Source organism: Haliotis cracherodii, unplaced genomic scaffold, assembly GCF_022045235.1.
Source record: "Haliotis cracherodii isolate W230 unplaced genomic scaffold, xgHalCrac1.p SCAF_10, whole genome shotgun sequence".
Lineage (NCBI taxonomy): Eukaryota > Metazoa > Mollusca > Gastropoda > Lepetellida > Haliotidae > Haliotis > Haliotis cracherodii.
In genome coordinates, this window is record NW_027266265.1 from 811,908 (window position 1) to 826,665 (window position 14,758).

General features: G+C 44.3%; 1 protein-coding gene across 1 annotated transcript in view; it reads right to left on the reverse strand.

The window, feature by feature from the left end:
• Nucleotides 1-13,702, reverse strand: part of LOC139453950 (lipid scramblase CLPTM1L-like) — a 31,135-nt gene extending 17,433 nt beyond the window's left edge. Inside the window, exons 1-10 of the mRNA XM_071235393.1 lie at nt 13,622-13,702; nt 12,495-12,672; nt 11,691-11,791; nt 10,855-11,041; nt 9,996-10,132; nt 9,469-9,541; nt 8,832-8,949; nt 5,326-5,420; nt 3,461-3,545; nt 1,521-1,624 (exon numbers count right to left, since the gene is read on the reverse strand). Of these exons, the coding sequence (XP_071091494.1) occupies nt 1,521-1,624; nt 3,461-3,545; nt 5,326-5,420; nt 8,832-8,949; nt 9,469-9,541; nt 9,996-10,132; nt 10,855-11,041; nt 11,691-11,791; nt 12,495-12,653 (1,059 nt within the window). The 5' untranslated portion in view covers nt 12,654-12,672; nt 13,622-13,702. The remainder of the gene's footprint in view (nt 1-1,520; nt 1,625-3,460; nt 3,546-5,325; nt 5,421-8,831; nt 8,950-9,468; nt 9,542-9,995; nt 10,133-10,854; nt 11,042-11,690; nt 11,792-12,494; nt 12,673-13,621) is intronic.
• Nucleotides 13,703-14,758: the final 1,056 nt, after the last annotated feature.

Genomic DNA, 14,758 nt, shown 5'->3' on the forward strand with positions numbered 1-14,758 from the left:
CAAGTATGTTGTTTAGCCTATATAAGCGCTGTACCTGGGCACCAGTATTTATATGTTTGTGGTCCCATCATCTACCTTAGGTGCAGGATTTGTTTGCTTGTTTGTTGTTTAACACCACAATCAGCAATATACCAGCTATATGATGGTGGTCTGTAAATGATCAAGTCTAGACCAGACAATCCAGTGATCCACATCATGAGCATCGATCCACACGATTGGGATACGATGACATGCATCAACCAAGTCAGCGAGCTTGACCCCCCGATGCAGTTAGTCGCCTCTCACGACAAGCATGGGTTGTTGGAGACCTATTCTACCCTGGATCTTCACGACAAGCGTTGGTTGTTGGAGACCTATTCTACCCTGGATCTTCACGACAAGCCTGGGTTGTTGGAGACCTATTCTACCCTGGATCTTCACGACAAGCATGGGTTGTTGGAGACCTATTCTACCCCGGATCTTCACGACAAGCATGGGTTGTTGAAGACCTATTCTACCCCGGATCTTCACGACAAGCATGGGTTGTTGGAGACCTATTCTACCCCGGATCTTCACGACAAGCATGGGTTGTTGGAGACCTATTCTACCCCGGATCTTCACGACAAGCATGGGTTGTTGGAGACCTATTCTACCCCGGATCTTGACGGGGAGACAAGCATGGGTTGCTGAAGATCTATTCTACCCCGGATCTTGATGGGGAGACAAGCATGGGTTGCTGAAGACCCATTCTACCCCGGATCTTGACGGGGAGACAAGCATGGATTGCTGAAGATCTATTCTACCCCGGATCTTGATGGGGAGACAAGCATGGGTTGCTGAAGATCTATTCTACCCTGGATCTTGACGGGGAGACAAGCATGGGTTGCTGAAGACCTATTCTACCCTGGATCTTGATGGGGAGACAAGCATGGGTTGCTGAAGATCTATTCTACCCCGGATCTTGATGGGGAGACAAGCATGGGTTGCTGAAGATCTATTCTACCCCGGATCTTGACGGGGAGACAAGCATGGGTTGCTGAAGACCTATTCTACCCTGGATCTTCACGGGTCCTTGGGTGCCGGAGACACTCTGGTCACCATGACAGCAATATTCCAGCTGTATAACAGTGGCAGGCAGTGAGTGAGTGAGGATGGTTTTATGCCACTTTTAGCAATATTCCAGCTGTGAGAAAGTGTTTCAAGTGCTTTGATTCTAATTCCGTTTTTGTCAACCCGATTCCTGTTGATTCAAAGTTTTTTGCAAATCCTATTTTTAGATGAATAAATGGCAGCTTCCATGAAGCGTGTGATTCCTTTGACCCTGATTTGACCCTACTTTACACCAGCTATATAATTGAGGGCAACACCATCCATCTCACATTGTACCCATGTAGGGAATCAAACCCAGACCTTCACCGTAACAAGTGACCACCTTAACCACTACGCTAACCCTCATGTAAATCAATCTAGGACCCCATGACACACACTGGCCTGGAAGATACTGATCAACAGGGCAAGTAGGAGATGTGAGTGAAACATACCTCGATGATGGAGCCAATGCCGGCCGGGATGAGGACGAGGAGGCTGGTGTTTTCGTCCAGCAGGTAGAGGAAGATGATGATGGTGGACACACACCGCCACACCACTGGAACAGGAACAATGTTACAACATCAACAGACAAAACACAACACAGTAGAGAAAGTTCTCCTTCAGAAAGTATTCTATGTGATACTGTAGGAACCCAGGTCACAGGTCGTTCTAGGAGACCAGGACACTAGGAGACTAGGAGACTAGGAGACTTGGTAACACAATTCCCTCATGTGTGCCTGTAGACATTGTTTTAATCTCTTGATACGTGAAGAGTGAGTGAGTGAGTGAGTATGGTTTTACGCCGCTTTTAGCAATATTCCAGCAATATCATGGCGGGGGACACCAGAAATGGGCTTCACACATTGTACCCATGTCGGTAATCGAACCTGGGTCTTCGGCGTGAGGAGCCAACACTTTAACCACTAGGCTACCTGACCGTCCCTGATACGTGAAGACTTGAAACAGGAGGTCGACATACACTGACAGCACTGTACACTGAGGTCGACATACACTGACAGCACTGTACACTGTACACTGTGGTTGACATACACTGACAGCACTGTACACTGAGGTCTACATACACTGACAGCACTCTACACTGTACACTGAGGTCGACATACACTGACAACACTGTACACTGAGGTCGACATACACTGACAGCACTGTACACTGAGGTCGACATACACTGACAGCACTGTACACTGTACACTGAGGTCGACATACACTGACAGCACTGTACACTGAGGTCGACATACACTGACAGCACTGTACACTGTACACTGAGGTCGACATACACTGACAGCACTGTACACTGTACACTGAGGTCGACATACACTGACAGCACTGTACACTGAGGTCGACATACACTGACAGCACTGTACACTGAGGTCGACATACACTGACAGCACTGTACACTGTACATTGAGGTCTACATACACTGACAGCACTGTACACTGTACACTGAGGTCTACATACACTGACAGCACTCTACACTGTACACTGAGGTCCACATACAATGACAGCACTGTACACTGAGGTCGACATACACTGACAGCACTGTACACTGAGGTCGACATACACTGACAGCACTGTACACTGAGGTCGACATACACTGACAGCACTGTACACTGTACACTGAGGTCTACATACACTGACAGCACTCTACACTGTACACTGAGGTCCACATACACTGACAGCACTGTACACTGAGGTCGACATACACTGACAGCACTGTACACTGTACACTGAGGTCCACATACACTGACAGCACTGTACACTGTACACTGAGGTCCACATACACTGACAGCACTGTACACTGTACACACCTTGTTGGGAACCAAGGGGCTTAGCACCACTAGCAACACTTTCACCACAAGACAAACACACCCAACACTCTGCATGTGTGCTCAGTAAGGTAGTAAGTATGTTTTCTACCCAACTATTCCACCACATCCCAGCAGGGGACACACAGACTGAGCATCCTACACATCATGGATTGAACCCAGATCTTCGCTATGACCGAGCTGCTACTCCATCCGCTGGGCTATTACAGCACAGACTACAGCATCAATTGACTTAGTGAGTGAGTTGGGTTTAACACCACTTTCAACATATATTGTCATATCATAGCATGTCAGCTTGGTGTGGGAGGATATCCCAAAGTCATGCAGGTCGCAGACATTTACCATATTGATGAAACCCAAAAGCATCGTATGGTGCTGACAAACCTAGAAACAAAATCAGGGGGAACTTGACTGTCAATGTTTCTGGCACAGCCCACCCCGTGCCCCTCCCCGTGCCCCTCCCCGTGCCCCTCCCCGTGCCCCTCCCCGTCAGTGAGTCATGTGAGCTATAACGGGGGATGTTGCTCCCTGCAAGGACAGTAACTGACCGACTCGTGTGGACAGCCCCACCATGGTGTCCCGCTTCTTCCAGTAGCTGATGTCATTCTTGAACGCCAGGAAGTCGAACAGCAGCTGAAACAGTGAGTGAGTGAGTGAGTGAGTGAGTGAGTGAGTGAGAGACAGTAGGATTACACCGCAGTCAGTCATATTCAAGAGAGAAAGTCAGGACCAGGATAACCAGTGACTGAAAGCATGAGCATTGACTCCCGATGTGTTATTAAACTGTGATTAATAGTAATGTCCAGGACTACGTCATCTTGGCCCGAGTGACTCACTGCAGCCACCATTCCCATCATTCAGCCTCCATGTATGACACACTGTTGTCACGGCAACTCCACAATAAAGCTGCATTCTGTCACCTGCCATTTGTCTGTTTGGTAGCTCCTTGTCTTCATTCGTAGCAAAGATAAGTATTTTAAAATGCTCAAAGAATAGTCTCACATATCAAGATACATGGAAGGCGGCACAGTACAAAGAGGTCTATGAACATGGAAGGAGGCACTGTACACCGAGGACTACGTACATGGAAGGAGGCACTGTACACCGAGGACTACGTACATGGAAGGCAGCACTGTACACAGAGGTCTACGTACATGGAAGGCGGCACTGTACACCGAGGACTACGTACATGGAAGGCGGCACTGTACACCGAGGTCTACGTACATGGAAGGAGGCACTGTACACCGAGGACTACGTACATGGAAGGAGGCACTGTACACAGAGGACTACGTACATGGAAGGCGGCACAGTACAAAGAGGTCTACGAACATGGAAGGCGGCACTGTACACCGAGGTCTACGAACATGGAAGGCGGCACTGTACACCGAGGTCTAAGTACATGGAAGGCGGCACTGTACACAGAGGACTACGTACATGGAAGGCGGCACTGTACACAGAGGACTACGTACATGGAAGGCGGCACTGTACACAGAGGACTACGTACATGGAAGGCGGCACTGTACACAGAGGTCTACGTACATGGAAGGCGGCACTGTACACCGAGGACTACGTACATGGAAGGCGGCACTGTACACAGAGGTCTAAGTACATGGAAGGTGGCACTGTACACCGAGGACTACATACATGGAAGGCGGCACTGTACACCGAGGACTACGTACATGGAAGGTGGCACTGTACACCGAGGACTACGTACATGGAAGGTGACACTGTACACCGAGGACTACGTACATGGAAGGTGGCACTGTACACCGAGGACTACGTACATGGAAGGTGGCACTGTACACCGAGGACTACGTACATGGAAGGTGGCACTGTACACCGAGGACTACGTACATGGAAGGCGGCACTGTACACCGAGGTCTACGTACATGGAAAGCGGCACTGTACACAGAGGACTACGTACATGGAAGGTGGCATGTACACCGAGGTCTACGTACATGGAAGGCGGCACTGTACACAGAGGTCTACGTACATGGAAGGCGGCACTGTACACATAGGACTACGTACATGGAAGGCGGCACTGTACACCGAGGTCTACGTACATGGAAGGCGGCACTTTACACAGAGGTCTACGAACATGGAAGGCGGCACTGTACACAGAGGTCTACGAACATGGAAGGCAGCACTGTACACCGAGGTCTACGTACATGGAAGGCGGCACTGTACACAGAGGTCTACGAACATGGAAGGCGGCACTGTACACAGAGGACTACGTACATGGAAGGCAGCACTGTACACAGAGGTCTACGAACATGGAAGGCGGCACTGTACACAGAGGTCTACGAACATGGAAGGCGGCACTGTACACAGAGGTCTATGAACATGGAAGGCGGCACTGTACACCGAGGACTACGTACATGGAAGGCAGCACTGTACACCGAGGTCTACGTACATGGAAGGCGGCAACGGTGAATGTGAGCAGCAGGAAGTTCAGGTTGGTGTCAGCAAATATCCCCTTGATCTCATCTGTGTCCTTGTCTGTGAAGCCTGCAAAGGTCAGAGAGGTCATGAAGGATCAACTCACCAAGTGTCAAACACAAACCACACCAGATACAGTAAACACACCACACCAGATACAGTAACCACACCAGTTACAGTAAACACACTACACCAGATACAGTAAACACACCACACCAGATACAATAAACAGACCACATCAGATACAGTAAACACACAACACCAGATACAGTAAACACACAACACCAGATACAGTAAACACACCACACCAGATACAGTAAACACACCACACCAGATACAGTAAACACACAACACCAGATACAGTAAACACACCACACCAGATACAGTAAACACACAACACCAGATACAGTAAACACACAACACCAGATACAGTAAACACACCCCACCGGATACAGTAACCACACCACATCAGATACAGTAAACACACAACACCAGATGCAGTAAACACACAACACCGGATACAGTAAACACACTACACCAGATACAGTAAACACACCACACCAGATACAGTAAACACACCAGTTACAGTAAACACACCACACCAGATACAGTAAACACACCACACCAGATACAGTAAACACACAACACCAGTTACAGTAAACACACAACACCAGATACAGTAAACACACCACACCAGATACAGTAAACACACCACACCAGATACAGTAAACACACCACACCGGATACAGTAAACACACCACACCAGTTACAGTAAACACACCACACCAGATACAGTAAACACACCAGTTACAGTAAACACACCACACCAGATACAGTAAACACACCACACCAGATACAGTAAACACACAACACCAGTTACAGTAAACACACCACACCAGATACAGTAAACACACAACACCAGTTACAGTAAACACACCACACCAGATACAGTAAACACACAACACCAGATACAGTAAACACACCACACCGGATACAGTAAACACACTACACCAGATACAGTAAACACACCACACCGGATACAGTAAACACAACACCAGATACAGTAAACACACCACACCAGATACAGTAAACACACAACACCAGATACAGTAAACACACCACACCAGATACAGTAAACACACAACACCAGATACAGTAAACACACCAGTTACAGTAAACACACCACACCAGATACAGTAAACACACCACACCAGATACAGTAAACACACAACACCAGATACAGTAAACACACAACACCAGATACAGTAAACACACCACACCAGATACAGTAAACACACCACACCAGATACAGTAAACACACCACACCGGATACAGTAAACACACCACACCAGATACAGTAAACACACCACACCAGATACAGTAACCACACCAGTTACAGTAAACACACTACACCAGATACAGTAAACACACCACATCAGATACAGTAAACACACAACACCAGTTACAGTAAACACACAACACCAGATACTTTTAACACACTACACCAGATACAGTAAACACACTACACCAGATACAGTAAACACACCACACCAGATACAGTAAACACACAACACCAGTTACAGTAAACACACAACACCAGATACAGTAAACACACCACACCAGTTACAGTAAACACACCACACCAGTTACAGTAAACACACTACACCAGATACAGTAAACACACCACATCAGATACAGTAAACACACCACACCAGATACAGTAAACACACCACACCAGATACAGTAAACACACCACACCAGATACAGTAAACACACAACACCAGATACAGTAAACACACAACACCAGATACAGTAAACACACAACACCAGATACAGTAAACACAACACACCAGATACAGTAAACACACCACACCAGATACAGTAAACACACCACACCAGATACAGTAAACACACAACACCAGATACAGTAAACACACAACACCAGATACAGTAAACACACCACACCAGTTACAGTAAACACAACACACCAGATACAGTAAACACAACACACCAGTTACAGTAAACACAACACACCAGATACAGTAAACACACCACACCAGATACAGTAAACACACAACACCAGTTACAGTAAACACACCACACCAGATACAGTAAACACACCACACCAGATACAGTAAACACACCACACCAGATACAGTAAACACACCACACCAGTTACAGTAAACACAACACACCAGATACAGTAAACACACCACACCAGATACAGTAAACACACAACACCAGTTACAGTAAACACACCACACCAGATACAGTAAACACACAACACCAGATACAGTAAACACACAACACCAGATACAGTAAACACACCACACCAGATACAGTAAACACACTACACCAGATACAGTAAACACACCACACCAGATACAGTAAACACACCACACCGGATACAGTAAACACACCACACCAGATACAGTAAACACACAACACCAGATACAGTAAACACACAACACCAGATACAGTAAACACACAACACCAGATACAGTAAACACAACACACCAGATACAGTAAACACACCACACCAGATACAGTAAACACACCACACCAGATACAGTAAACACACAACACCAGATACAGTAAACACACAACACCAGATACAGTAAACACACAACACCAGATACAGTAAACACAACACACCAGATACAGTAAACACATCACACCAGATACAGTAAACACACCACACCAGTTACAGTAAACACAACACACCAGATACAGTAAACACAACACACCAGTTACAGTAAACACAACACACCAGATACAGTAAACACACCACACCAGATACAGTAAACACACAACACCAGTTACAGTAAACACACCACACCAGATACAGTAAACACACCACACCAGATACAGTAAACACACCACACCAGATACAGTAAACACACCACACCAGTTACAGTAAACACAACACACCAGATACAGTAAACACACCACACCAGATACAGTAAACACACAACACCAGTTACAGTAAACACACCACACCAGATACAGTAAACACACAACACCAGATACAGTAAACACACAACACCAGATACAGTAAACACACCACACCAGATACAGTAAACACACTACACCAGATACAGTAAACACACCACACCAGATACAGTAAACACACCACACCGGATACAGTAAACACAACACACCAGATACAGTAAACACACCACACCAGATACAGTAAACACACCACACCAGATACAGTAAACACAACACACCAGATGCAGTAAACACACCACACCAGATACAGTAAACACACAACACCAGTTACAGTAAACACACCCCATCAGATACAGTAAACACACCACACCAGATACAGTAAACACACCACACCAGATACAGTAAACACACCACACCAGTTACAGTAAACACACCACACCAGATACAGTAAACACACCACACCAGATACAGTAAACACACCACACCAGATGCAGTAAACACACCACACAGGCAAAAGTAGACACCCACCCAGGTTGTGAAGCATCTTGAAAGACTCAAGGACATTTGTCCACATTCGCAGTTTTCCCACCGAGATAGAAGAATAGGTGATTGTGAGCGGCATCTCAGTAGACGTCTCGTTGATTGGCTGGAAAAAAAATATTACACCAACTTATTTTACAACAACCATGTATGTTTTTTTGTTGTAATGCTTGCTTGTTTATCGTTAAGCGCCAAACTCTGCAATATTCCAGCTATATAACAGCAGTCTGTGAATAATCGAGTCTGGACCAGTCAATCCAGTATCATGAGCATTGATCCACGCAATTGAGATACGATCAATCAAGTCAGCGAGCCTGACCACCCGATCCTATTAGTCGACTCTTATGACAAGGATAGTCACCTTTTACTGCAAGCATGGGTTGCTGAAGACCTATTCTAACCCAGATTTTCACAGATAACCATTTGTGTGTCATAAACACCCCAACCAATTTACTCATGCCAAAATACTGCTATTTAATTCCTAGTTTGTACTTGTGTGCCCAGACTTGGCACAATATACTGAACACAAACAAGAAGAACAGGATGGCCCATCAGTTGTCATGGTTACACAAGTCACGTGAGAAACAAGACACACAAATTATGATAAAAAGAAACAGAGACTTACAAGCAGGTCCTTCGTCCTGAAGCCAAGTTCATCGATGAACACGATGGGGAGGTAATCTCCTTCTGGTGATGTTCTGAAAGTACATGTGTAAACAGGGGGTCAGCACACAGTGTCAATGTTCATCTTATTAGCATCGTATTGGATGCTGTACCTACTCTTAGTCTGTCAAAGTAAAATACTCCAAATGGCCAAAAGAAATTGATCAAAATTTCTCTCAATTCTTGTTTGAATGCCAAGTATTTTCAGACATTTGAGACAGCAGAAAGAGTCTGACAAGTTCTCCCGGCTCTGTGTGTATCTGATGATCTGATAGAATACTCAGGAGGTGTTGTCGATCTTTAGATTCTAGAGATTTATTTGTTTTGATAACAGAATAATTATTTCACACATTCCATTATATTAATGCACAGGGAATTAAATAAGATAACATAATTCATCTGTAAACTTATTTCTGGTTCAGACTTTTCTACATATATTTTTGCTTGTTGTTGGATGTCTCCACACAGAGAAATGAAGCTGCCACTGACTTCAGGTATTTGTACACCTCTCCTGGGATGGCGCGCCGATCAAAGGGGATGAGGTCCGCCATGACGTTGATGGTGACCTTCTGTTTCCAGTGAGTCAATGTCTTGTCTGGCACTGTCTTGCTGACATCATCGCCACTCTGTCACAAATACAAGATCTATCGTAGTGCCAACATTTCACATCCTTCTCTTGTCATCTTCTTGTGTCAAGGGAGTTATCTGACCATTAAAGTCCGGTTTCCACCCTTGCCGAACTAGGCTGGAATTCCAGAGTTATATTTTGGCTTGAACATCTGGTTCATAAACAATCTGGATTTCAACGTACAGATTTTAGTCGACTGAAGGTTTTGGAAAGCATGTGTACCGCCATTGAGTGTCAACAGATATTTTTCAAATCTTTTCATGTTTTTAATCAATGTGTGCATGTGATTTGATGACTGTTTTATTACAATACAGATCTTGATTATCGATGAGATCATCTTGACTGGGTGCTGCCATTTTGTTTGAAGCAATTGCAAGTGATATGAGAGGTGGAATCTGATTGGTCAGTAGAATGGACATAGAACGGACATAAGTCGTAATAGCCACAGGTGGCGCTTCGATTGAGCCTAGAAATTCCAACCTAGTTTGGCAAGGGTGGAAACAAGACAGTCAGTAAACTCCCTTGCCTCAGGAGGATGTCTGTCGTAAACATATTGTGTACATTTAGTTTGGGATCAGTCTGTTGTATCGTTTTGGAGTAAATGACTTGATTTTAATGAGATTTTCGAAAAGATGGACCTATCTTGACATGCCTGATATAAAACATTATAGAGTGCATGTGCCCTTGATGTTGTGTGGAAAGTGGAATGTCCCAGCATACCTCCTGCTTCCTGTCTCCCAGCAGGTTGATGAACTGAGCCTGGGGCAGGGCATATGCTGTTATCTTTGTCGTGTGGTGCGTCGCGTAGCTCCCGAACAGTGAACTGTGTCCCACAGGGTAGACGAACGCATGCAGGAACAGGGTGCCGTTCTTGCGTGTCTTGGATGGAATCGATACATTTACAGTCCTGAAAACAAGTACAGATATGATATCTACAAAAAAATGGAGTCATTGCATCCCATGGCCCTCGTACTGATCCCAAATAGCGGCAAAATCCTAATCATATTGTGAACATGATTTGTAAGCGGAATCATCTTTTAATAGTGTTTTAGGACAAAATGATGCAATTGTGCTGCCCTGAGACAATGTTGAATGGCGCCACACTTGTGGAACTAAAAATCTCCTTGAATTCTTGAAAGTTTAATGTGAAAACATCACAGTTCCTGGAGGCCATATGTCTCCCACACCAGACTTGGGCCATTCAACCACGGACACAAGTTGCCAACAAACTCGGGGACTACATTGTGTTAGCCATTGTACTGGAGGCCATATGTCTCCCACACCAGACTGGGGCCATTCAACCACGGACACAAGTCGCCAACAAACTCGGGGACTACATTGTGTTAGCCATTGTACTCGAGGCCATATGTCTCCCACACCAGACTGGGGCCATTCAACCACGGACACAAGTCGCCAACAAACTCGGGGACTACATTGTGTTAGCCATTGTACTGGAGGACAAAGAGAATGACCAGGCAAGCACTTGTTACCTGGTTTGGTATTGTTTCAGATACAATTCTACGAAAGTTGCCATGGAGAACTAGTTCTACACCTACGTCTCTACTTTCTCTTCCATGGAGAAGTTATCACACCTCCAGACTAGGTCAAGGTCACTCTCTCTGACCCGATGTTCCTTCATTGAGGTGAACACCTTCAGCTGAAACAAAACAATCAGACTTCATGTACTGGTCAACTTACTTGGAATCCATCAAACATTCCAGCACACTTTCGCTTTCCAATGTTTTTGCTATTGAGTAAAGCAAAGCAAATGAATTATTCTTTTTCTATAGATACAAAACAGTGTAATTTGATTAGATGTGTATTGTTAGCATCGCGCCATTCAACACGGATACAAAATATAGACTTGGTTGTGCATGGGTCCTAGGTATTTATAGAATGGCAATTTAATACGCTTGAAAATCAAGGAGGCCTCATTCATGATTGATCAATTCTCAACCATTGCTTGTTTTTTCAGAGATCAAGCTTGAAGTAGTTTGTTTCTTGTTTAACGCCACACTCAGCAATATTTCAGCCATATGACGGCGGTCTGTAAATAATTGAGTTGGACCAGACAATCCAGTGATTGACATCATGAGCATCGATCCTTGCAATTGGTATATGATGACATGCATCAACCAAGTCAGCAACCTCACCTCTTGCAACAAGCCTGGGTTGCTGAAGACCTATTCTAACCCGAATCTTCACTATGTGAGACAAACATGGCTTGCTGAAGACCTATTTTAACCAAGCTCTTCAAGGGTCTTGAACTAGTAACCAGTTTCCACAATAACTTTGCAAAGTTGATTTCCACTTGTTCTGTTCTGTACCGATATGGTCTATGGTCTCTGTCCTGTGCTTACCTCCAGTGTGGGGTTGCGCTTCATGTAGGGGTGGATACAGGACCCCCTGACCGTCTCCACGCAGGGGGCGGGGTGGAAGAGGGTGTACAGCACCCACAGGGAGTGACCAATGTAGGCCAGGAAGGCGATCGCAATAATCCACGTCAGAGAAAACCCCATGTTCTCTCATCAAGTTTACCTGAAAGAAGATTGATAATACGCTGGCAGTTAGAAGCTGAAGTATCCATGACGACAGAGCCGACTTACGGATTGTTTATTATCTCTGACGGGATGTTTAGGTAGCATTTGTTATTAAAACACTGCATTGAAACAAATAAAGACACTGAAATCCATAAAACTAACAGACCAATTACTGTTCACCAGCCTGCAAGTTTAACTAACAGTCCGAAGTCCCAGTCTAGTAAACTTGTCTCCAGTCTAGGAAGCTCAGCAAACAGTCCATATAATAAAATCAAAATCTACTGAAAATGTTTGGTATGGTAGACTGAAAGTTTCTGCACCAGACTATTAATTTGTACTGCCGAAGACGCACTATTGAATCTTACAAGTAAATAGGGAAAACACATGACTGGAGTTAGGACCTAACATCCAGATAGCGCAGCTACTCATAGTTCACACACAAATAACCTGTTCACCTCGGATAAGAAACATTTCAATCGAGACATAAATCATGATATTTCACCTTTCTCATTAACGAGGTCAAACAAAAGTAATTGTAGAGACAACGCTTCTTTGTAACCGACGCCTATTAGAGACGCGCGCTAATTTGATACCCGGTGCTTATTAGAGTAACTACGAGTATATCAGTCGGCTAGAGCCGCCTCGACCAACCAGGTGGCGGTGTTCACAACGAAACTAGTCCGTTTGATTTCATATTTTTTATAACATGTAAATTAACAGTGAAACATATCTGGTTCTCCCTATCCTACATGGCCATAGTAATATTAGCCGTAACGATCGGCCGACGAGTCTTACGGGGAAATAAGTTTGATAACCGACTGTGGAAACTGGACCGAAGGCTAGATTTTAGAATGAAATTTTCACATGGTCCAGACACGAAAACCTAATACTTCTAAATTTTCAAAAGCCACAAAATGTGTTGACTCAGATATATAAAATGCATTCACCACGTGTGTCTGTATGATGTTGTCGGGGAAGATGTAAACACAACAGTTGTGTAGTTGCAGCCGATGGGCATGTGTTGTCAGTATACGTCCCTTTCCCAGACCAGGCCTCAGCGCTACTTTTATCGAGAGGTATGCCTGTTGTACACGCGCGTGTAGTTCAACTATACAGTATTTAAGCTTCCGCACGCCAAAACGAAATGCGCGGCTAATAATAGACAAATCCCAGTCAAATTATAACAATTCCATACATTTTTGTCTGAATAAATATTACTCAAAAGCGAACGCCGTATTCTGGGACAAAATTTTCATGACAAATAACGTTAAAGGAGAGTATTGTATGCTCTAAGCCTTACAATTCGTACTGTAACGTGTTTTATAAATGTACATAAATTTATAACATTTAAAGCCATTAATTTTCTTATCTGTACTGTTAGTGAGGTAAATAATCATCGCTACCTGCACAACTGTTGAAATATATATATTTTTTTACTATGTATGACTCCTACTGGTCACTCTTCACATTGTTACATAGAAGAAACATCGCTATGTGTTTTCCAATATAATATAACCAGGAGACGAACACTGGTCGCGGAAAGGGACAACTACAGACTTTTCATATTGCTTGGATATAGCGTGTGAGTAAATAGTGGTCACTAGCTCCACAGCTGTCGTAATATATTGATTATTTTTACTATGTATGACTCCTACTGGACCGTCTACACATTATTATATAAAAGAAACATCCCTATGTGTTTTCCAATATCAATTAAATGGGAGACGAACACTGGTCGCGGAAAGGGACAACTACATACATTTCATATTGCCTGCATATAGCGTGTGGGTAAATAGTGGTCACTACCTCCACAGCTGTCGTAATATATCTATTATTTTTACCATGTATCACTCCTACTGGACCATCTACACATTATTATATAAAAGAAACATCCCTGTGTGATTTCCAATATCAATTTAATGGGAGACAAACACTGGTCGCGGAAAGGGACAACTACAGACTTTTCATATTGCTTGCATATATAGCGTGTGGGTAAAGAGTGGTCACTACCTCCACAGCTGTTGTAATATATTGATTATTTTTACTATGTATGACTCCTACTGGACCATCTACACGTTATTATA